Below are 23,562 nucleotides of genomic sequence, written 5' to 3' on the forward strand. Positions count from 1 at the left end.
TCCGAAATTATTTGCTCAAATGCTTCTATGATCCATCTAAGTAAAACACCTCAGGGAAAACGACAATCCAGTTTGTTTATCCATAAGTCTTAAACTTAAGGATTTACATCGATGTTTTCAACAAGTGGATCCGTGGCGCAATGGTAGCGCGTCTGACTCCAGATCAGAAGGTTGCGTGTTCGATTCACGTCGGGTTCAATCCCCAGACTCCCACTCCTCTTTTTACTGTTTTTTTTTAATATTTTTTTCACTGTTTTTTTTTACTGTAGTAATTTATTTCACGTGCTATTTTCGTACTTGTCTTTTTATTTTATTTTTAATTATTTAACTTCTGCATATTATACTCGTGACCTTGTAGAACATATCAACACATAATGCAATTGACCATCAAGTAATAAAATAACTTAGTTATTTAAGCTTAGCTATATATAAACTTCCATTCTTTATTTTCTTTGCTTCTAATAATTAACACATGTTCTTCATTTGACTGCTTTTAAAATGTCCAAGCAATGAAAATTCGTACTTGAAGAAAACATAGTCAACACGTTGACCGTCACATGAATATTTTGCTAATTAAAATCTTTTTTATTCAAATTAAATCAAAGTTGATGATAATATGCCAACTTGTATCTATATATATTGCACCCTTCCCACCCTATTCCATACATCAAACAAATTTTAAATTCTGGTATAACATCATTTGTTATAAAACAAAAAATCCCTTTTTATTCAAAATTTACTTTTTCTTGCATTGCAGAATTTTAAGCCCTTTTTTATTTTTATTTTACCAAAAAAAAAAAATGTCGGTTTCGTTAGAAGCACTAGCCATGTCCGGAGCTAACTATTTTGAAGTAGGCTTCGATATAAATGAATGGGAACAAATGGAATCGGAGGTACCACCCCATTTATTAGCCGATGAAGAAGAAGAAAACGTAGAAGAAGAGAAGAAGAAAATCAAATGGAAAAAAGTCGATCAAGAATATTCCGGTAGGTCCTCATTTTGTAGTAATTATAATACGGAGGATTGTTATGGTTATGAAGGTGGAAGCCATCAAGAAAGTGTGATTGAAAATCGGAACTTTCTAAAAACAAACACTTGGAGTTTTATGAATCGAACGAATGTTTGTAAGCCGTTGAGCCGAAATATGATGATTAAATCGGCATTAGTACTATGTTTTGTATTGATGGAAAAATGTCGGAAAACTTCTATCACCAACAATTTTTTCATGCAGATAGTTATTGAGATGATACATTATTGCACGTGAGATAAAAGTATGTAGCCATATAAATTGTAATTTGTTATATATGAAGTTCTGTAAATTTGAAAATGAAATTTGCAATTTTGGTCATCTATGTTGGCTTACTTAAAGATTTAGTCCTCTAAGTTGTCATATTTAAGTTTTACATGCAATAACTTTGCACATTTAACATTTTTGGCCCTAACACTCTCAAGAATTTTATTATGTGTACGCTTAAAAGTTATAAAATACTCCTTTAACTTCGTATATAAACTCACATGATGAATACTCTTATTGAAACTAAAATATCGAAACGTGCAAAACAGATTTGTTTGGGAGCAAAGTGCAAAACATATCTAATAATCATAGTCTAAAGTATTATCAGAAAAAAAAGAAAAAAAAAAAGACTAGAAAGGCGTTTTAGGATAAGACTATAGATCCGCAACAAGGGCACAACTTGGTTTTGATGTCGTTGTCGGCCAACAGGTGGCGAACAATGCAATGTGAATGAAACGAATGACCGCACTGCGGTAGCACCGTTATCTGTGCCCCGATTGTCGAAGCCCGCATACATATCCCACACGCCTCCATCATCAACAAACCATCGGCAACATCCTCAACCCTATTCCTCGGCAGCTCGAACACGAAAATCGTGAGGAAGGTGTCCGGCATGTTAGAATTCGTCATAGCTCTGGAGAATCCAATATTGAGGAAGTACGGGATCAAGTGGTCCTCCCTGATTGCCCTGTCCCGAACAAATCTGTTAGAATGCGTCACATCTCTGAAAAATTAGGAAGAAGAACAAAAAAAATCAAAAAAGTCAACGTCGGAGACCGGCGGAAAAATCAGGAAGAAAAAAAAAATCAACGTCGGAGACCGGCGGTCAACGTCGGCGACGGACGAAATCGTCCATAAAATTGTGTTTTTGGTCAAAATTGAATAAATTGTGAAATTTGGGGTCAAATTGAGGTTAGATTTAATTAAATGATGAAATTGTGAGAGGGGCTATTTTAGCCTTTTACAAATCTCTGGACCATTTGTGGTCTTTTTTGTAAAAAAAATGGTTTGAACCCCTTTATGAATAAGTAGTCATTAATGAGCTTATTTCTAAAGTGCCCTATTTTAATTGACATCAATTGAAGTGTGTGCATGTAAAACCGAGTTACTCTTGTCCTTTTCTTTAATTTTTTTTAATAATGTTTAATTCTTTTTGATTTAATTATAGGATTTTTTAAGTAATATTTAGTTCTATTTTATTAATTGATTATATTATATATATTTTTTCTTTTTTTATTAATGTTTAATTACTTTATTAATATAAATATCGATACAAATAAAACAAACTAATACATCTTACAATGTAATAAAAATATTAAGATAATATAATATCTAATTAAATTAATAAAAAAATTATACGAAATTTAGAAATTTAATGTAATTAAATACAAAATTCAAAACCTAATTCAAATATTATATTTAATTCATGAATATTTTATTATTACTCAAGATATGTAGTAAATTTTAGGGAGCATAAATATGTAGTATTAGAGCACTATTGTTAGGGAGTGTTATATGTGTGTCCCATTTTTAGAGAAAGAGTAAATTAAGTAAGTGCTATGTGAACCTCATTATTTGGAGAGTGTTTTTTTGGTGTGAGTACTAGATATGCTCTATCAATCAATAAAGTCGTTGAGTCAAAATCCCCCAAAACTATATATATATATATATATATATATATATATATATATATATATATATATATATATATATATATATATATATATATATATATATATATATATATATATATATATATATATATATATATATATATATTTTGTTCTTTGATTCTATTCCATCCTCTCTCTCATCGTCGTCGAATTTAAAATTCCTGAAACTCTCTCTCTTATGTTTCTGTGTTTGGTTAGAAACTCTCTCTCTCGCTATTTTACTGAGAGGAAATGGTGTTGAAGTGGAAAAAGTTGGCCGGAATCCTAGCAATCGCGGCAGCAATATGGGCTGGGGCAAGCATGTACAGTGAACGCAGAAAGAATAGGGTTCAGGCGTAGACGGAGGTTGCTAATGCCATGGCGGAGGTTGCTAGGTTTTCACTCGAAATCATGAACGCCTTTCCTGCCCAATTGTCGGAGGACGTTATTCAACTGATAGTGGAACACAAGGAAAAACTGGAGCGAGAAAGGGAAGAGGCGATGCTTGTCGATCAAAATGCAAGGAAATTACTACAGGGCCTTGATTTGTTCTCTGATCACATAAACTCTAGTGAACGCGTTACAAACTTACTCCTCAGCTCAGACTTTCTCCGCTGTATGTTCAGAGAATTTTCTGTCTGTTATTCAATTCAACGACTTGTACATATATAAGGTTATCCAAACTCGATAGCTACAGCTCTTACCAATGAGAAAAGATACGTATAAAAGTAAACTACTCACAATATATATCTCATGTCTTATATACACATATGCCATATATATCTAAATCCCAATACTCCCCATCAAGTTGGCGCATGAAGATTGTGAATGCCCGACTTGCGAAGAAACTATTCGAGATGCAAGAAAATTAATGGAGGGGCTTGATTTGTTCTCCGATCATATGAACCCTACTGAACGGGTTACGAACTTACTCCGCAGGCTCAGACTTTCCCCGCAATATGATCACGATCGAACCGTTACGGGGAAAACTTGTCAAGTACTCTTATCATATCACTAAGATTTTCGAACGGCCTGAGATTCGTGTTCTTTGGAGCGCTCGAAACGGACGTGTTGATGGATTCGAAGGCCCTCCTCGATTCTCCAATTGGCTGCTTACCGACTTCTAGTTTGATGAGACACACCAAGACATGTAAAAGTCCGCTTGACTATCACAATACAAGCGGATTGGATCTTGATGAGACACACCAAGACATGTAAAAGTCCCTTCAACCATTTTAATTTGCAACACGTAGTGGCCATCGAGCGATACTCAGTTTCAGTGGACGAGCGGGATACAATGTGTTGTTTCTTTGTTTTCCACGCAATAGGCGACTCGTGAACCGTTGGTTAACGACAATAATCATGTCTCCATTCAATTTTTCATTTATGTTTAATTTGTCCTTTGTTCTAAAAAAATTATAATCAAACTCTTAACCTTAAGAGTTGGTTAATGGTCTTGTATTTTTGATTTGTGAACCCCGATCGATTCTGACTCGTAAACCGTTGGTTCACGACAATGATCATGTCTCCACCAATTTTTCATTTATGCTTAATTTTTCATTAATATTCATTTGTCTTTTGTTCTAAAAATAAAAAAAAAATATAATAAACAATCAAGAGTAAACAACTCGAAATGAAAGTAATCACAAGAACGAAAAGGTTCTAATTTAGAAGAGAAAAAAAAAATCACTACACATGATATTCAAGACGATGATAAATAATTACCGGAATAAGCTAATAAAAAATAGATATTGTAAATAAAATATTATAGTTTATGTATATCAATATTAAATAAAATCACATTTTACTATTTTAATATATTTTAATATATACATAAATTAATAGAGATGTGCAACGCATATCACACAATTCTAGTATATATAAAAGTCTGCAAAATACAAATCTCCTTTTTTATGTGACATATAGTATTTAAAAAAATTCATATAAATTAAATATCAACAAATTTCTGATGATATCTTTCTCTACAAATTTCCCGTGATCTCTCTCCGTCTATTTCACTTGCTATATACATTTTATGTGTTATTGAGGATATATAAGTAACGTATATGAGTGCAAGAATATATTGTTGGAATTTTCATGATTTCCAATAATTAATATTGAGTAATATTAATTAAATTATGAAAAGATTAATTTCATTTATTTACTTGATCGTAATCATGAAGTAAAGTGAATGAAAATTGTCTTGGGTAAATGGTTAAAGTTCAAAAGATGTGCGCTCGATGTGATCGAGTTATAGGACTAGTTTGGGTTTAGGTGTCCACAAATATTACTTTTGGGGACATTTAGTAGTTAGTCAAATTATTTGACCCAAAATCCAAATAATAAAATATTTGGCCCAAACCAAATTAATTAATTGGCCCATGACCAATTAATTTTCCTACGCTTGAACTCGGTGAAAAGAACATACACAACTTTATGTTTCTTCTTCCAACCATTGCAATCCTCTATGAATGGATCTCTACCGCCTATAAATAAAGGCAGAATCTGGCCAATTCTGTACGGAATTTAATCGGCAATTACGAGATAGTTATTCATACAAGTCTGAATATGTGGGTTATAGGAAATTTATAGTGGACAAATTTCAATTTTATCGAATGGTCGATAGCAAAACTGTGAGTGAGCAAGTGAATGAACTTCAACTCATGATTTACGATATTCTCGCCGAGGGTCATGAGGTAAGTGAATCCTATCAAGTGGCTTCCATAATTGGAAAGCTTCCACCGAGTTGGACGGAGTTCAAACACTACCTAAGACACAAGAAATTGGTGTCCAAATGGACGATGGAAGAACTCATAGCAAGGCTCAAAACCGAGGAGAGGGTGGTCAATACGTGGCTAAGGCACACGTAGTGGAGAGCTCAAAACAGAGCAACAAGCGAAAGGGTCCTACATTAGGACCAAACAACAAGAAAAATAAGAGGTTCACCGGAGCGTGCTTCGTTTGTGGAAAGAATGGTCACCTTGCAAAGGATTGTCGCCACCGCAAAGAAAATAATAAAAATGAAGCGAATGTCACCATTGACTTAGCCGCTTCCGAGAACGACAATATGCACCTTTCGGCAGTTGTAACAGAGACCTACCTATTGAGCGATACTCGAGGATGGTGGGTAGACACCGGGGCAACTCGTCACATTTGCTATTGCAAGAGCATGTTCTCCTCCTACAAAAAGTTGGAGCTGTCATGGTAAATGAGGCTAATTCGGTGGTTGAAGAAAGTTACCTTGAACGATGTGCTACATGTTCCGGATATTAGGAAGAACTTAATCAGTGGTTCTATCCTAACCAAGAAAAGTTTCAAGTTGGCTTTTGAGTCGGACAAATTTGTTTTAACCAAAGGAGGGCTCTACGTGGGAAAGGGGTATCTATGTGACGGTCTCTTTAAGGCGAAAGTAGCCGTTATCGGCAAGAACTATGCTACTAAATTTATATTAATAATTTTTAGTTGATATGGTTTATTTGCATTTTATGATATGAGTTGTAAGAACTTATTATGTTGTAAAATGTCGTGTGTAAAACAAGGTTTTATTATACAAGTTTTTGACCAGTATGTTTTTTTCCAAAATTGCCCTATGTTTTACAAGTATGTATGAAATTTTAAATTATTAAATCATGTAAATATTTTATTCTTTCTTTTGGGAAAAAAAAATATTGTTTTCAAACCAATGAGTTTGGTTGAATTTGGGCATAATCAATTCTTGTTTATACTTCAAATAGTTTTAATGTTGTTTGAATTATTTGTTTTCATAAAATCTATGAATTCTTTGTCAAAAGAATTGTGTAATGATTTTGTGCCATCTTTTGTCACAAAATAAGACTTTCAAATTTTGTGAACAAAATACGAAGCCGTAAATGTATTTGTGAAATACAATACGCAAGTGTGTGCAAGGATAATTCTTCAAATTAATAATACACACTATTCACGTCAAATGGGTTAGCCAAACATTGAAATCAAAAATTTAAATACACGATTAAATTTGGGTTTATCAAACAACTTGTGGGGGAAGCTCCTTATATATCTAATGGTATATTAAATGGAGTTTCACACAAGAAGGAGAATAACATTCTATTTTGAAAACATAAAATTGAGCTACAAATATCTCAAAATGTGGGGTATTTAACTACAAATTAAATATGTTTGTAGTGTACTTTACTATAGTAAGTCTCGACATATTCGTCGTAGACATATAATGCGATACATTTACTCTCTAATGGATTAAATTTCCATTGATTTTGAGAAATCCAACGATGACCTAGCGGATCCATTTAATAAAGGTTTATCTAGCGAGAGAGTTAAATGTGCATCGAGGGGAATAAGTTTAAAGCCTAAATAACTAAGTTACCTTATACGGAAACCTAACTTGGCGACTGGAGATCCCACAGACCAAGTTCAATAGGACAACCAGTTATGTGTAACTTAAATGAATGGAGCACTTAGGAGTTTAACTTCACCTTAATTCCTATGATGTAATAAGTGCAACCTACGACGTTCAAAAAGGTTAAGCTATTGTTTTTAATGACGTCTATATCTTGTAAATTACAAGTAGGGTATAGTAGGATACTCTTTATAGATGCGGTCACCTATGTTAGGGTGAGTTGGGTCGGCTCGTTGAGAATTCTTAAAGGCTGGAATTCTCTAAAGCACTCGCAGAACCCGAGGATGTTCAGGGCCAAAATGAACACAACCAAGAACTTGAACAAGTTCGTTTAGTATGGTGTTAAGTTTATTGTCTTGGTTTACACAAACAGCCGACGGTTCAAGATGAAATAATTCACCGATTGGCTAAGTGACTCCGATAAGCTTTAACTAGGGAAGGTTCAAGATGAAATATTTCACCTATCCCGATGTTATACTATTCACTAAGGAAATTTGACAAATAGATCTTATGCGATAAGATTGGAAGAACAATTTTATTCATGTGGGGGATTGTTGGAATTTTCATGATTTCCAATAATTAATATTGAGTAATATTAATTAAATTATGAAAAGATTAATTTCATTTATTTACTTGATCATAATCATGAAGGAAAGTGAATGAAAATTTTCTTGAGTAAATGGTTAAAGTTCAAAAGATGTGCGCTCGATGTGATCGAGTGATAGGACTAGTATGGGTTTAGGTGTCCACAAATATTACTTTTGGGGACATTTAGTAGTTAGTCAAATTATTTGACCTAAAATCCAAATAATAAAATATTTGGCCCAAACCAAATTAATTAATTGGCCCATGACCAATTAATTTTCCTACGCTCGAACTCGGTGAAAAAGAACAGACACAACTTTCTGTTTCTTCTTACAACCATTGTAACCCTCTATGAATGGATCTCTACCGCCTATAAATAAAGGCAGAATCTGGCCAATTTTGTACGGAATTTAATCAGCAATTACGAGATAGTTCTTCATACTCTTCTTCCCTTCGTCAAAGTTTCGTTCGTTGTTCAAGTTCGCCGTGGGTCGAATATTCGTGCAAATATTTGACAACTGATCGTTGTACCTTGGGAGACTACCGGGAAGAGACTGTGCACCGTTGACAGCCCGAAAATATTTTCTTAAGGGAATTGCTTTAGCAAGCCTCGATCGTTCTTTGTGTTTTTCACAATTCCTCTTTTCGACAAACAAGTAAGTATTTTCGTTTACGCAGATTGTTATTAATTATACCAACATATAGAGTATTGATCAAACATGGCTGAATTAGATTACAAGGGCAAAGTATGTGTGACCGGTGCAGCCGGTTTCGTAGCATCGTGGCTCACAAAGTGTCTTCTCTTGTCCGGTTATCATGTCACCGGCACAATCATAGATCAAGGTTTCATCACTCACAAAATATCCAAATTAATTAGGCATCGTAATCGTAATCGTAAACATAATCGAAATTAGTTTGTGAATTTTGTAACTTCTTCAATATTAGTTTGTGATTATACATATATTATGAAATCTGTAGATAATTATGATCTTCAAAAGTGTAGTATGTTTCAAACATTCAAGATTCTTCAAAAATACAATATCTTCTAAATAATCATAAAAGACGGGAATCCGTGTCAAATCGCCTAACATGTAAAAACTGATATTTCAAACTTTTACACTAACATTGTAAAGGTTTTAGACCGTCTCCACCTCAGAGACCGATTAATCGGCCACCTGGACCAATTGCTACAATACTGCTATTGCCATAGAGTGGTAAATTAAAAAAAAAAATGTTTTTCTACTACTTGGATGAAAATAAAAGAATAATTGTCTTAACTAATGACTTCATGATTAGCTATTTTTACGGTAGCCCATAAAATATTGAATCCTTAAAAAAATACATTATAAAAAAAAGTATGTTATAAAACTCGTATTTTTTTTTAATATTTCATACATTATATAATTAAATCATAATGTGTTTTGTCTTTTATTATATTTATATATTTATTTAGCAAAAAGATAGATCCAAATGCAGTTGGTGGAATGGAATCTTTTCAGTTTCAGCTGATAAGCTTCCCACCCACCCCCACTCCCACCCCCACCTCACCCCCCATATGACAAATTTCCACGTCACCATTTCTCAAAATTCCCGTTCAGTCCTTCGCCAAACCCCACTCTATATATATTAGTGCATACACACACTCACACAAACTGTGTGTATAAGTGTGTGATTTCCGTTTGATCATGGGGAGAAAGCTTTTGGGTGGAAGTGTGGTTGGAGCATCTGTTAAGAATTACACGAGGCGGTGGCTATGTACTGCTAATGTGGGTCTGCAACGCGGCTTCTCCGCCGCCGCTCCGCCGGAGCTGCCGGATTTCGACTATAAGCCGAAGCCTTATAGCGGCCCCTTCGCCGACGAGGTTCTGGAGAAGCGGAAGAGATATTTGGGCCCCTCTCTTTTCCACTACTACCAAAAACCCGTAAGCCCCTGTTCTCTATATCTATATCTATATATATATACATGCACACTGTCTAGTGTGTGTGTGTGTGTGTGTGTGTGTGTGTTCTGGCATAAGTGTGATGAATTCATAGATTTGGCCGAGGGTTTTTGAAACTTTGATGAGAAATGATAACTGGAATTAGGGTTTCTACTTGCATATTTACTAATTACTTCAGATCAATCCTTTTTTTTTTTTTTTTTTTTTTTTTTTGCGTTTTGTTGGTTTTGATTTGGGATTTTTGCTGGGGATTAATTGATCATGCCCATTTGGCCGTATGGTGGTTTCTTTTTACGGGCTTCTGAATTAATGTATTCCATTCTAATATATTTAATTTTTAATTTTTAATTTTGAAATTGAGCAACTTTGTTTTTTTCCTTTCTAATTTCAGCTTTCTTCTTTGATTGAAGAATTTAAGTTCATTCCGCATTCGATTAGCAGCCGAATTGTTGTAGATTTATGTTGCTAATCAATAATGATTTCATTACTTTCGTTTGATTTTTGCAAGATTAAGAACACTAGAGCAGAGTCGCATTCGTATTAATTTGTCTTTTAAATTTTCTGTTGAACAGCTCAATATCGTTGAAGGGAAAATGCAGTACTTGTTTGACGAGAACGGAAAGCGTTATCTCGATGCATTTGCAGGGATAGTGACAGTTTCTTGCGGCCATTGCCATCCCGACATATTGAATGCCATTAATGAACAAAGCAAGCTTCTGCAACACGCAACCACTATATACCTACACCATGCAATCGGTGATTTTGCTGAGGGACTAGCATCTAAAATGCCCGGAAATCTAAAGGTTTTTCTCACTGATTTTTATTCGTAAACCTTGCATTATAGAAATAAGCTGGTTGATGATAACTAGTTATTACAAAAAAGGGATGATAAATTTTCGATGTCAGTAATAAAACTCTGATTTGTTTGGTAAATTTTGATGTTTTAGGACTTCTATGATCCCGTTTTTCTCATCTTATTCTTAAAAACTTGCACGGTGGACATGTGTTAAAGACACTGTATAAGAAATGAACTGGTTTGTACTCTGCGCCATATGATATGGTCACAGATAACTAGTTGTCTGTAATAAAACTCTGATTTGTTTGGGTAATCTTGATGTTTTAGTACTTTATGATATATGATCACAGATAGCTAGTTATTACGCTAAAGGGATTATGAATTTTCGATGTCTGTAAGAAAACTTTCATATATTTGGTAATCTTGATGTTGTAGGACTTCTACGATATATGATCAAAGATAACTAGTTATTACGCAAAAGGGATGATGAATTTCTCTCTGTAATAAAACTCTGATTTGTTCGTAATCTTGATGTTTTAGGACTCTTTTATGTTATGAATCAGCTATCTCATAATCGATTGTCATATGCTGAAATTTCATTGTTGTGTTCCACAGACTCTTACGTTAATGTTTATTTTTTGATAAATTATTCGTGGAAAATGCAGGTTGTGTATTTCGTAAATTCAGGTACAGAAGCTAACGAGCTAGCTATGTTAATGGCACGATTGTACAGTGGAAGCCTTGGCATGATTGCATTGAGAAACGCATATCACGGGGGCAGTTCTAATACAATAGGACTCACCGCTCTTAACACGTGGAAGTACCCTATTCCTCAGGTTTATCTTTAGATTCCAATTTACCCTCGTTTATCTTTACATTTTTATTACAAGTGGAGGTTTTGTTTTTTTTATATGTAAAAAGGACTAATATCGAATACTAAAAAAAACTACTGCAGGGTGAAATTCATCATGTTATGAATCCAAACCCTTATAGAGGAGCGTTTGGCTCAGATGCAAAGCGCTATGCAGAAGAAGTGCAAGATCACATCGACCACGGTACTTCAGGAAAAGTTGCTGGATTTATTGCCGAGACTATTCAGGTTTTGTGGGACCTACTTTATAATATTTTTTTTAATACTGCAATTAAATAAAAAAAATCGTGTATTGATCTTGATTTAGAGACTCGTTTCTTGATTCTTTGCTGAAAACAGGGTGTTGGTGGAGCAGTTGAGTTGGCACCTGGATACTTGAAATTGGTTTACGACATTGTTCGTAAAGCTGGCGGTGTATGTATTGCTGACGAGGTGCAAACTGGCTTCGGTCGAACCGGGTCCCACTATTGGGGTTTCGAGACACAAGGGGTTGTTCCGGATATAGTAACCATGGCTAAGGTGTCTTTTTCGGCAATTCTTCTACATTTATAATTTCATCTTTTACATGGGATAAGATAATTTGCTAAACTGCTGAAATTCGAAAACTCAGGGCATAGGCAACGGTTTGCCACTTGGCGCTGTTGTGACAACTCCAGAAATAGCGAGTGTGTTGTCTCAGAAAATACAGTTTAATACGTTTGGAGGAAACCCCGTTTGCTCGGCTGGTGGACTTGCTGTGCTAAATGTTATTGATAAGGAAAAACGTCAAACGCACTGTGCTGATGTGGGCTCTCACATGATTGACCGTTTACGACTTCTTCAACAAAAACACGAAAGTAATGTTTCCTCTTACTTCCCATCTTTCATCAAATTTCTTTATGTATATTGTCATATTAATTAATGATTGCTTTACCTGTGTGTATGGGTGAAAATTGGAACCGGAATTTCCGAATTCCGCCGATTTCGTTCCGAATATTTTTTTATTTTTTGAACAATATTTTTCATTACGGATTCCTAGAGTTCCAATTTTGGATTTTTCCGGACAGATTAGATTCCGATTTTAATTTTCAAAAATATTTTTGAAAATTCTAAAAAAAAATTTCCACCAAAAATTACACTTATAATATTCAATATTAGGTGACTAAAAAAATGGAAATTCTGAATTCTGCCGTATTCCAGTCCGATAATTTCCGATTTTGGAACAAGTTTTTTCATTCCAATTTTTTATTCTTTTTTGAAACGGAAATGGAATTAGTTTTTCACTTCCGAAATTATTGCATTTTTTTCCGAAATTGCTATTTCCGATCCGATCCCTCCAATTTCCACCCCTATCTACCTATATATTTTTTTTTCCTGTTTCTTGAGAAATTCTAAATGTTCGGTTTTTGAAATAAAATTCAAGTGCTAAATATTCATAGATTATTATGGCTTCTTGTTTTTTTCTGCTCTACATTATTCTGTACGCTGGATATGTTTCCGAAAGGTGAAAATTAACGAGAAACTATTCTCGTTTTTGGTAGTTATCGGTGATGTGAGAGGCAGGGGATTAATGGTCGGAGTAGAACTTGTGACTGACCGGAATGAGAAAACCCCCGCCAAGGCAGAAACTGCAGTCTTGTTCGAAAGCCTAAGAGGTTCGTAAAAAATCCTTCTAAAAAAACCCGAATTATTTTTTAAAATATTATTATCATTGATTTATTTGATCAAGAATAAAATCTTAATCTTAGCAAGTTTTCATGGTTGTAGAGCTCGGTATACTGGTCGGGAAAGGCGGACTTCATGGAAACGTCTTCAGAATAAAGCCCCCTATGTGTTTCTCGAAAGACGATGCAGGTATATGTTTTGTGTTTCTTGGTATTAATTATTAAAAATATTTCTTATATATATATTTATAAAATTCGTAATACAACAAGTTTTCGATTTTTTCGGTTTATTGCAGATTTCTTGGTTGATGCACTGGACTATTCCATCTCAAAGCTGTGAAGAATTTTATTATCTTGAAAAGTCAATAAAAATGTTTAACTTCTGTAATAAAGCTGTGTTAAGTACTTCTGGTTATTCAATAATATATTATAAAATGAAGCCACACGAGCTTGATTTATGTTCGGCTCGATTAAAATTCATTTCAGATCAAACTTAATTTCTAAAATCCCGACAAAAGTACAATACAAACGGAGTTCGAAGATCCTGAGAAACTTTACCTAATTCGAAGATGAAAGAACAAGCATCTTCATTCATACACTTCGATCGAATATTTCACAAACTACAATGTAATAATACATACACTCATAATACAAACAGACACCCATGCCTGGAAATTTACAGGGTGAATGAAATACACTTCAAACCCGAACATTGAAAATTAAAAATTAAAAATAAAAATAAAAAGCATCTGCGCACTTCCTCTTGATAAAACGACTACCTAATCATATTTACAAATTATTATTTTTTTCAATCACGGGAAGCAGCTCAAAAATGGGGGTCTCGATAACTAATAGTATATATGGTTTTTTTTTCTGATATGTAATAGCACCACGTGGAAAAACGAGCATTCGTCACTAGGCCGATTCACGAGCGTGTGAAGACCAAACGGAGCTCAAAGTCCGAAGGCGTTGCAAATACTCTCCCAAGGCAAGGAGTCCGTAAGCTGCTTGTCGTGTGTTGAGAATCCGAGATATTTGTTGTAGCGTTTCTTGCCTTAGATGATCCGCCTGTCGGTACACACACACACGAAAATATGAGAGAGAGAGAGAGAGAGAGAGAGAGAGGGGGGGGGGGGTTGTGTGATAAAAAATGTATTATAAGGGGATTTGTTGCTAATATTACGGGGAGTTTTTTAGCAATAGGATATAACATAGGGATGCTGAGTGCAATTAACCCGAAATTACCTGGCCGACAAATCTCACGAGAGCTTCTAACTTGTCTACGGCAGCTCCGATCTGAGGTAAGCAGTTCCCTTCACGGAGCAAATCAACGGCTATGCTTCCGGCAAGAATTTGGTGAAGCTTTTCCATACCTTGCGATAAAGCATCTTCCATTTGCTGACAAGATTGTGCTAAATTGCAAATATCCAAACGTTGTTGCTCCAACAACGGCTCCAAATGCGGTAATAAAACCTGTTTAATTATTACAAAACATATATTTATTACACTCAACAAATCTTATATACATATATGCATTCAGCACCCCGTGTTTACTCTAATTGTTGAAAAAGTCCTCGTGTTATTAATATTAGCAAAATAACCCCTATAATGCAATTTTTTTTGTGTGCAAAACTACCCCTAACATCTTACCGTTTGGGGGATGTGTGCAACAAAAATGAATTATAGGGGTTTTTTTGCTAATAGTAATAACATGAGGATTTTGTTTAGCAATTTTGATTTTCTGTCTCACCTTTACAAGTTCCGAGGGGCGAAAGCCTCCGATCCAGAAGAAAAAACGCTCGGCCGAAGTTTTCCACATTCCGGACATAATGTAGAACACGTCAATCTTTGCAGCTGCTGCTTTCATAGCGAATAAATCGAAATAATGCCTCATTCCATTATCAACAAGTACGCGCAGATCCAATTCTCCAATATCAGAATTTAAAGAATTCCTTAATTCGGAGATTTGTCGGTTTTGCTCTTCCACCCAATGCCCGTACTCTATTTCGAATGCTGCAATAGCTGCAAAGTGCAAAAAAAAAACATTGCATGAATTATATAACGTTAGGTCATGTTTGGATGCAAAACATTCTGGCCTCGTTTGGTTTCTAAGATAAGATTAAATAATCTTCTTACCCAAAAAGTAATTAGACTAACCAAACATTCAATAGGTACAATTATTTAACTAATCACGACTAATCTTATTACCAACCAAACAAGGCCTTAAATGATAAAATCGATGTTGAATGACTATTTTATCTAAACACTTAAGTTGTTATAAGATTTTCGTAAACTGAATCATTTAATATTTATATCTCCAATTTAAAATAACTAGAAACCAAATATTTTCCGAAGAAATGTTCGATTAGACGAGCCAACAAACCTGGATTTATAGTTCCAGCATTGCCGATCTGAGTATCTAAAGAACCGCCAACGTACAACCCCTGCAGCAGAAAGTACCCCTTTTAGCAAGAATCTCATTAAAAAAATACTAATCAAATAAGTGTAAAGATTTCTCGTTTTACCTGTTTTCGGACGCGGTCAAGCTCTTGTTCTAACTGAATAAGTCTCAATTTACTATTTTCCAATTGCTGCACATATGCCTGTAAAATTGTTTGCTAATAAGCAAAATTGAAAAAAAAAAAAAAAATCATCTTTAATATATATTTACAACTTTGCCATCGTACCTTTTTCCGGAGACGACTTTTACGAGCGGCCTCGCGATTTTGTGCTAGGCGCCTCGTCACCTAAAATTCAAAACTCGAGCCCTTGTCATCAATTAACATCGAGCACATTCGACTTTTTAAACTCAACATTTTTCCCAAGTGCAGATATATAAAATATATTTTCCCATAAATAAGGACATATTTTTTTCTTTTCGTCGTCAATTACGTTGGATAATCTTGACATTTCGTAAATTAGAAGCAAATTAAATGACACCAACAAAAACAAGAATTTACATATTTACCTTATCGGCCGGTTTATTTGCTTCTTGATCGTATTTATTGGAAGGTCCAACAGTTCCATGTGAAGTATCCTCCGACTAAAAAAACAATATAAAAATATAAAATCAATTAATTAAGACATAAAAAAAATGCAAACGCCGCAATAAAACGAGATATGTACCAGGTTGTCTAGCTTAGCTTCGACCTCAAGAATCAACGATGGAGATTCGTCGAGAATGTTATTGCCTTTGAAATCTCCCCACATTGATATTTGATGGATCGGGTCGTATATCCCCATTCTTCTCGAGGGCACAAATTGAGTCGATGTAGAATTCATTATCTCGTTCAATAACTGTTTTAATTATATACAGAATTAAAATCAAGAAAACGGAACGATCATTATCGTAAAAAACAAATTAATCATCTGTGAATTGCTATGCTGAAGTGCTTAGTATAAGAGAAAAAAAAATTAGACTTTGATTTTGATGTATCTAATCTGTGTCTAAATCAATTAAATCATCTGAAGAATCTGATTTCGGGATTTTCGAACTCGTTTATATTTATGTGAATCGAAGTCAAACTCTTATGGAAGCAATGCTTTAAATCACCAGCTATTAAAACAAGTAAAAATTGCCCAAAATCACACACAGATGAATTATCAGACAGATACATACCAATATAAACACACACACACACACACACACACACACACACACACACACACACACACACACACACACACACACATATATATATGAGTGTAAGCAACAATAAGAAAGATCCAAGAATCTTGTAAACAGAAATTCCTTTAGAAACAAAACAATACAATAAACAGAAAACAAACCCTTGATATTCATTTCATCCCCATTTAATTATTTTTGGAAAATATTCTTGAAAATACAAAAAAAAAATAATAATAAATAAATAAATAAATAAAATGGAACCTTATTAATGGAAAGGAGAGAGAAAGCCCAGTTTGGGAAGAAAGCCACTTGTCAATAATCAGCTTTCCCCAATAAAAATAATACACTCTTCCAAACCCAATCTTCCATGGCTGTACTGAAGAAGAAACAATAAAGAAGAAGATGAAGAAGATGAAGAAAGAATCGAATATGATTGTGAACGCAAACACCTTTTTTAAATGTTTCTATATAAATGGGAATTAATTAAATTAAATTATTCAGAGGAAAAAAACAAAAAAAATTATAAAGAAAGTTTGTTCTTTTTAATTAATTAGAACAGTGGCAATTGGCAAATAATTAAAATTATAAAATATAATTTTGTAGTTTTTAGTGTGTGTTGTGTGTGTTTTGTGTTATCGTGAGCTACAGAGTCAAACAAATATAAATATAAATATAAAAATAATAAAATAAATAAATAATTGGTGACATTTTTTTTTCCACTAAGAAACAGTGTATTGTAGTGTTATGGTTACTTTGAATATGCGCACCAGGTCACTCTCACTATATTTTGCTCATTTGCCCCTTCACCTCATCGTCCAATCAAACTCCACCCCCCACACCCCCACCCCCACAAAATATATATATATATATATATATATACTAAATAAATAAATAAATTTATTAGTGTTTTAAATATAGAAAGTTGTATGAAATAGAAACATATTTACACCATATGTGTTGTGATATTAAAGAACATTGTCAAATTAGATATATTATAGGGAAAATTACGACCAGCCCCCTAAGATAATGTCAAATTACGAAGAAAAAAAAAACATTTTGTTAAAGTAATTTCAACTATGTATTGTCTTACGAAAAAAAACATCTCATTTAATAGATAAATTTGACTTTATAAGGGTAGACGTGTAAGATGATACATAGTTGAGGAGAATGGTTCTAATTATCCAAATAAGAGAGGTGTTTTCGTAATTTAATCTTACATCAGGGGTCTATTTGTAATTTGCCGTGTATTATATAACAAGAGTCGTGTTACTATAAGGAATGTATACTTTAAGAATAATTTGTCATTGTTGATAAACTATGAATATTTGCCTAAGATGTTGACAATAAATTGTAAACTAAGAGATTGGTAGGAAATTCCTAACGGAGTTATCCACTTGGTCAATTACCACATCATTCGATTGTCGTTTTTATCCGAAAATTCACCGATTTTGGAATAATATTTTTCACTCTGAAATTGGGAATTTTCATTTTCATTTTTTTTTTGTTGAGTTTTTTTGGATATAAATTGAAACATATATTAGATTTCTATTTTCGAATTGGACTGCACTTATGCACTTATAATATCAATAGTATCATTATGCGGCATATATTATAGGTGCATAGAAATAGAATTTCTAGTTTTTGCCAATTTCGATTAAAAATTTGATTTTTGAACAAATTTTCTTATTCCAGTTTTATATTGGTCCAATCTTTTTTTTTTTTGGAACATATATGTAATTAATTCATTACTTCTGAAAAAAATAGACTTTTATTAAAAATGCTTATTCCGATTCAATGCGTACAATTTCAGCTCATAAATATAAAAGTTAATATCTCTATAATAGAGCTAACATGATTGAGACCAAAGTCAAACAAGGGGCTACATAAGAATCAAGATGAATAAACAAAATGTTTAGCAGTACAAAAGTTGAATAACAAGAAGATTTGGGGCTACATTGCACGAAACAAAAAAGGTTTGGCAAGGAGAGTGGATAACACGCCCGGCAAAAGAGCGTAGAAACGCGTTGTATTTTTAAATGATTGAAGTCATTTTAGCGGGAAGTGAAGTGACGGAAGCAAACTTCTTTCTGGAGCGTGACGTCATGCTGCTGCTTGTAATTAATTATATTTTCGTCCCCAAAAATTTAAATAAATTGCTATTAACATCCATTTTCATTTTCTTTTTTCTTCTATATATAATCGAGCTCGTCGCATATGATTTCCTTATCACATTCTATGCACTATTTGTCCCAATCTCCCAAACACTACTTTTTCTTTTTTCTAAATTTATTAATTAGTAAATTATAAATTACCCCTAAAGCTGTTTTGTTAGGTGCAAAGTCTCTGAATTAATACATTAAAAAATATAAATATCATGGGCAAAAATGTATTTTTACAGCTGGCAGCTCCTTTTTCCCAGACTAACCTAAAACCTTTAAACTAATGACTCTTCAAATCCTTTAAAGACATTGATAATCTCAACTCTTATCTTCTTGCCACGTCATCTTTGCTCCTAATTTATCATATAATACTCCAATTTGGCTACACATTATCCAATTTTTTTTTTATATACCTACCATAAACCACAATCAACCATACCAAACGTGTGATAGATAAGTTCGATTCGATTAAAGTTTGGGAAATTATTCGTCGATTATGTAGATGGTACACCCGATGAATTACACTTTATATCATTGATCTGCATATAATAACACAGACACACACACTCATGTGTATGTGTGCTTAGTGTACAGTTATTTGTATAAATATATGGTACAAAGTTATCCAGTATATTTCACCAAATGTAGCATTTCACACACTATATTTTTCTAATTTCGTTTAATGTAATAAATCAACCATATAATTTTATAGTATTATTTTTGTAGTAAAAGTTTCTTACTTCATAATTTCAAGTACATTTGACTAGTCTATTACCAATGTGACGATGTTAACAATAAATTAACACAAATCACCTCTATGTAGTTTTCGAATCCTAAAAAAATCTTCGACAATCTTCTTCAATCGGTAAGGATTCTTGCCTCAAGTTTGAACCTCACCCAATGCATTTTTGGGCGAATTTCCACAGACTAAAAATAACCGGTTTCGGATCGGTTCATCGGGTTAAACCGGTGGGTATACCCGTCGGTTCTGAACTTCGGATATCATAAACCGGAAGTGGCTCGTGCTCTCCAGTTCCGGGCCGACTATGGGCTTCTGGTTTTTGGGTCGGTTCCGAGTGGTGAACGAGTTGGTTATGAGCCGAACCGGGCCCACAACTCTCTAGCTCGAAAATCTTTCGAACTACATTTCAAGTCATATATTCCGTATAACCGAGATGATTTTTGATGATGACACAATTTTTTTATTTTATTGTTGAAACTATGTCACTTGGCAAAGTAAATCTATATATAACTTATGGAAAAACTAGAAAAAAAAAAAAAAAAAAAAAAAAAAAATCAAATTAGAAAGGAAAAAATGGTTATAAAAGTCAACCATATATATATATATATATAGGTCAACTGCACTCAATTATGTTGACATACTTTTTGTAGCATGAGTTTTTTTTTTTTTTTTTTTTTGAAGAATAGCATGAGTTTTTAATTGAGATGAATGGCTCTTTTTTGGGCAAGACAACATCATAACTCGTCTCTTTTTTCCTATATATCTTCTTTTTTCCTATATATCTTCTTTTTTCCTATATATCTTCTTTTTTCCTATATATCTTCTCTTTTATTAATGCTTAATGTCAAATATGTAGTACTGAAAATAAAATAAAATTATAAACTTGCTATTTTATGACATATTATTTATTATGTCAAATAAAATAAAGAAATGGTTTGTTCTCACTTTACGTTCTTAAAATATAGTTTTTTGACACTTTACACCATAAAAAATATTAAATTTCGAGAATACAAAATGAGATTAAGCGTACATAAATTCGTTCCCTAGTGGTGGGTAGAATATACGGTCCACTACCAATCTATATTCTCAAACACTAGTGATTTGTCCAACGTAACCAAGTTTTCATTTTATTTTGAAGAAATATTTAGAAAAAACTATTAAAATAATATTTACATACATTTTGATAAGAGATAAAAAAAAATTTGTAGAACTCAAATCATATCTAAATATGTTGGAAAAATAATAAAAATTAGAAGGAAAAAAATTGAAAATTGAATTAACACATTTGAATTCTCTCTCTCTCTCTCTCTCTCTCTCTCTCTCTCTCTCTCTCTCTCTCTCTCTCCCTCTCTCTCTCTCTCTCACACACACACACACACACAAATGCACCTAAAAAGGGAGATACCAAAAGAATAGAAACTTCTGTACAGATGGAGTGACATATATTTTTTTTTAATTTAATTTGGGGGGATAATAGAATGATGCCCATTATAAGAGCATATTGCATCTTTACCACAAATGGAATGAATGCATCTAATTGTTAGTGTGTGTTACTGTAACTAAACATAATCTTCTTTCAATGAATAGTTATATATATATATATATATATATATATATATATATATATATATATATTGCTCCAATCAATTCTTTCTTATGAGAGAATAACTATTCTTTTTTTGTGGCCAAGTGTGTGTGTGTCTTGTTTTGTGGACAACAATTCACCAAGTCCAAGGGCCCTCTATTTTCAAGATCAATCATTCAATATATATATATATATATATATATATATATATATATATATATATATATATATATATATATATATATATATATATATATATATATATATATATATATGTGTAGCCTGCAGTAGAGCCGAGCATGAGTCGATTCAGATAATTATCGGCTAATTACCTACTCGACTCGACCACCTGATTTTGCTGAATATGGAAACTATTACTAGATCGACCATTATGGATCGTATAATAGTTGGTAACCGACGTTGTCGGGTATACGATGGGTCGGTTAGTTGGTATTATTGGACATGAACATTTATCTATTGATTTTTTTTTAACAATAATAAGATTTTTTAAAAAGTTTTTAAGAATATATTCAAAATTTTGGGGAAAATTATGTTACATAAGTCTTAACTTTAAAATTAAGATATTTTTTATTAAACTTCTACAATAAACAAATATATAGTGAAGAATATGAAATAAGAATTATAAAATAGGATTAGTACGTTGAGGTTTATAAATTTGAGTTTTTGAGTTTTGATTTATATTTTATATATTATTTTAGTATTAAGAAAATAAAAATTACAACTTATTAAAAAAGTTGGTTGGCCGATATTACTCGACCAACGAACTTTTGCGTAAACTGAAAACTACCGACCGGCCCTTTTATACACGGGTCGGTTAAAATTACCGGCCCAACTATATGAGCATGTTAATTATCATTTATCGGCCAAAAAGAGTGGGTCAAAAGTGGATCGGTTGATCGATAAAACCGACTCATGCCCATCCCTAGCATGATTTTCCTTTCTATTTCTAGTTACATTTCTGATTTTACGAGGTAAAGAATTATGCTATATCAATTAATAAATATATGAAAGTTTCCGATTTACACGTAAGAACTCACGTATGCATGCATGCATACAAAATACACTAATTAGATATAATAAATCACACATTATATTATATTGATCCCATATCAAAGTCTTGACCATAACTCAATCAATATAATGAAATTAATTAATATAGTGTGAGTATATTATTATAAAATATTTGATAAAAAGAAGAAGATAAGATAAGTTTAATTAATTAATTAATTAATTAGGCCATTGTGGTCATGGCCTAGTCATGTAAAAAAAGATACCATAATTAAATAAAATGGTTGGTTCATTCACAAGTGATTTTCATTTTCATATTATCATGGTGTGTGTTGTTTTTTTTTTCTTTTTCTTTTTTTTCTTGCTTTCCATGTAGCACTTATTTAATTTTAAAGTGGATTTCCCACCAAGGGTGGCTAATGTGTCATCACAAATTATATTGAGAAGATTCTTTTTAATTTTATTATTTATTTATTTATGTTTGTTTATTTATTTAATTTTTTGGTGGAGAATTTTTGGATTCTTTCCCATGACTTTGGATGTATAACTATATATGTAACTATGCAAGGTGAAGAGGGTACATGCCCTAAAGTTATGTGCCTTTTGTTTGCCCTTTTAATTTCTATATATATATATATATATATATATATATTTTAAAAGTCAATCTCGTCATTTTTCCAAATTTTTGTGCATTTGTAGGTAAAAAATTTGATATTTTTTTTAATAACTGAACAATGATCTATTTGTTTTCAATTAATCTTTTTCTTTTTCCTTCTATATTTCTAGAAAATGTAGTTTGGCTGACATGAGTCTTTACACATGACCTTTCTTTAAAGGGAAACCGGAAAATTATAAAAAAAAAAAAAAAATAATTAAAAAAAAAGGGAAAAACGTGCAATATATGCTAAACCCGAGGCCCCAAAAATAATTACAGCTGTACCCATTCGTTTTGACGTCTTACCGGGGTTTATTGACACTTACACCCTCGAATTATATGCTATTGATATTTTGCACCCTTCAATTGAAAAAATAGCACTACATTGCACCCTTGTTAACCCTTTGGCTGAAAAAATGATGGTCAACTTGTCACGTGAGAATTGAAGAGGGGCATATTTGTCTTTTCTTTTCTTCCGATTTTTGTTCAACTCAGAATGTGTTCGATTTTCATCATAATTTGCCCACAACGGTAGACTAGTTGGAGGAATAAGGACAGTGCAGCATGTAACAACTCGAGTTCGTTTCCT

At 32.9% G+C, this 23,562-nt stretch overlaps 2 protein-coding genes and 1 non-coding gene across 3 annotated transcripts; 2 read left to right on the plus strand and 1 right to left on the minus strand.

The window, feature by feature from the left end:
- The first annotated feature begins 126 nt into the window (after positions 1-126).
- On the plus strand, positions 127-198 carry TRNAW-CCA (transfer RNA tryptophan (anticodon CCA)). Its single transcript has one exon. It is a non-coding gene; the product is annotated as a tRNA-Trp (tRNA).
- A 9,118-nt stretch (positions 199-9,316) lies between these two features.
- Positions 9,317-13,655, plus strand: AGT2 (alanine:glyoxylate aminotransferase 2). The gene is made up of 9 exons (XM_012998064.2): positions 9,317-9,847; positions 10,438-10,668; positions 11,327-11,497; positions 11,617-11,760; positions 11,872-12,051; positions 12,143-12,368; positions 13,053-13,166; positions 13,279-13,365; positions 13,472-13,655. The coding sequence occupies exons 1-9, from the start codon at positions 9,611-9,613 to the stop codon at positions 13,513-13,515; spliced, it is 1,434 nt and encodes a 477-aa protein (XP_012853518.2). The 5' UTR covers positions 9,317-9,610; the 3' UTR covers positions 13,516-13,655.
- A 92-nt stretch (positions 13,656-13,747) lies between these two features.
- Positions 13,748-17,442, minus strand: LOC105973106 (transcription factor TGA1). The gene is made up of 9 exons (XM_012998120.2): positions 17,065-17,442; positions 16,302-16,472; positions 16,144-16,218; positions 15,863-15,922; positions 15,701-15,778; positions 15,559-15,619; positions 14,926-15,197; positions 14,421-14,648; positions 13,748-14,243 (listed from the first exon to the last, which is right to left on the minus strand). The coding sequence occupies exons 2-9, from the start codon at positions 16,455-16,457 to the stop codon at positions 14,091-14,093; spliced, it is 1,083 nt and encodes a 360-aa protein (XP_012853574.2). The 5' UTR covers positions 16,458-16,472; positions 17,065-17,442; the 3' UTR covers positions 13,748-14,090.
- Positions 17,443-23,562: the final 6,120 nt, after the last annotated feature.

The sequence above is a fragment of the Erythranthe guttata genome, chromosome 12 (genome assembly GCF_056151865.1).
Source record: "Erythranthe guttata isolate IM_541 chromosome 12, IM_541, whole genome shotgun sequence".
In the NCBI taxonomy this organism is placed as follows: Eukaryota; Viridiplantae; Streptophyta; class Magnoliopsida; order Lamiales; family Phrymaceae; genus Erythranthe; species Erythranthe guttata.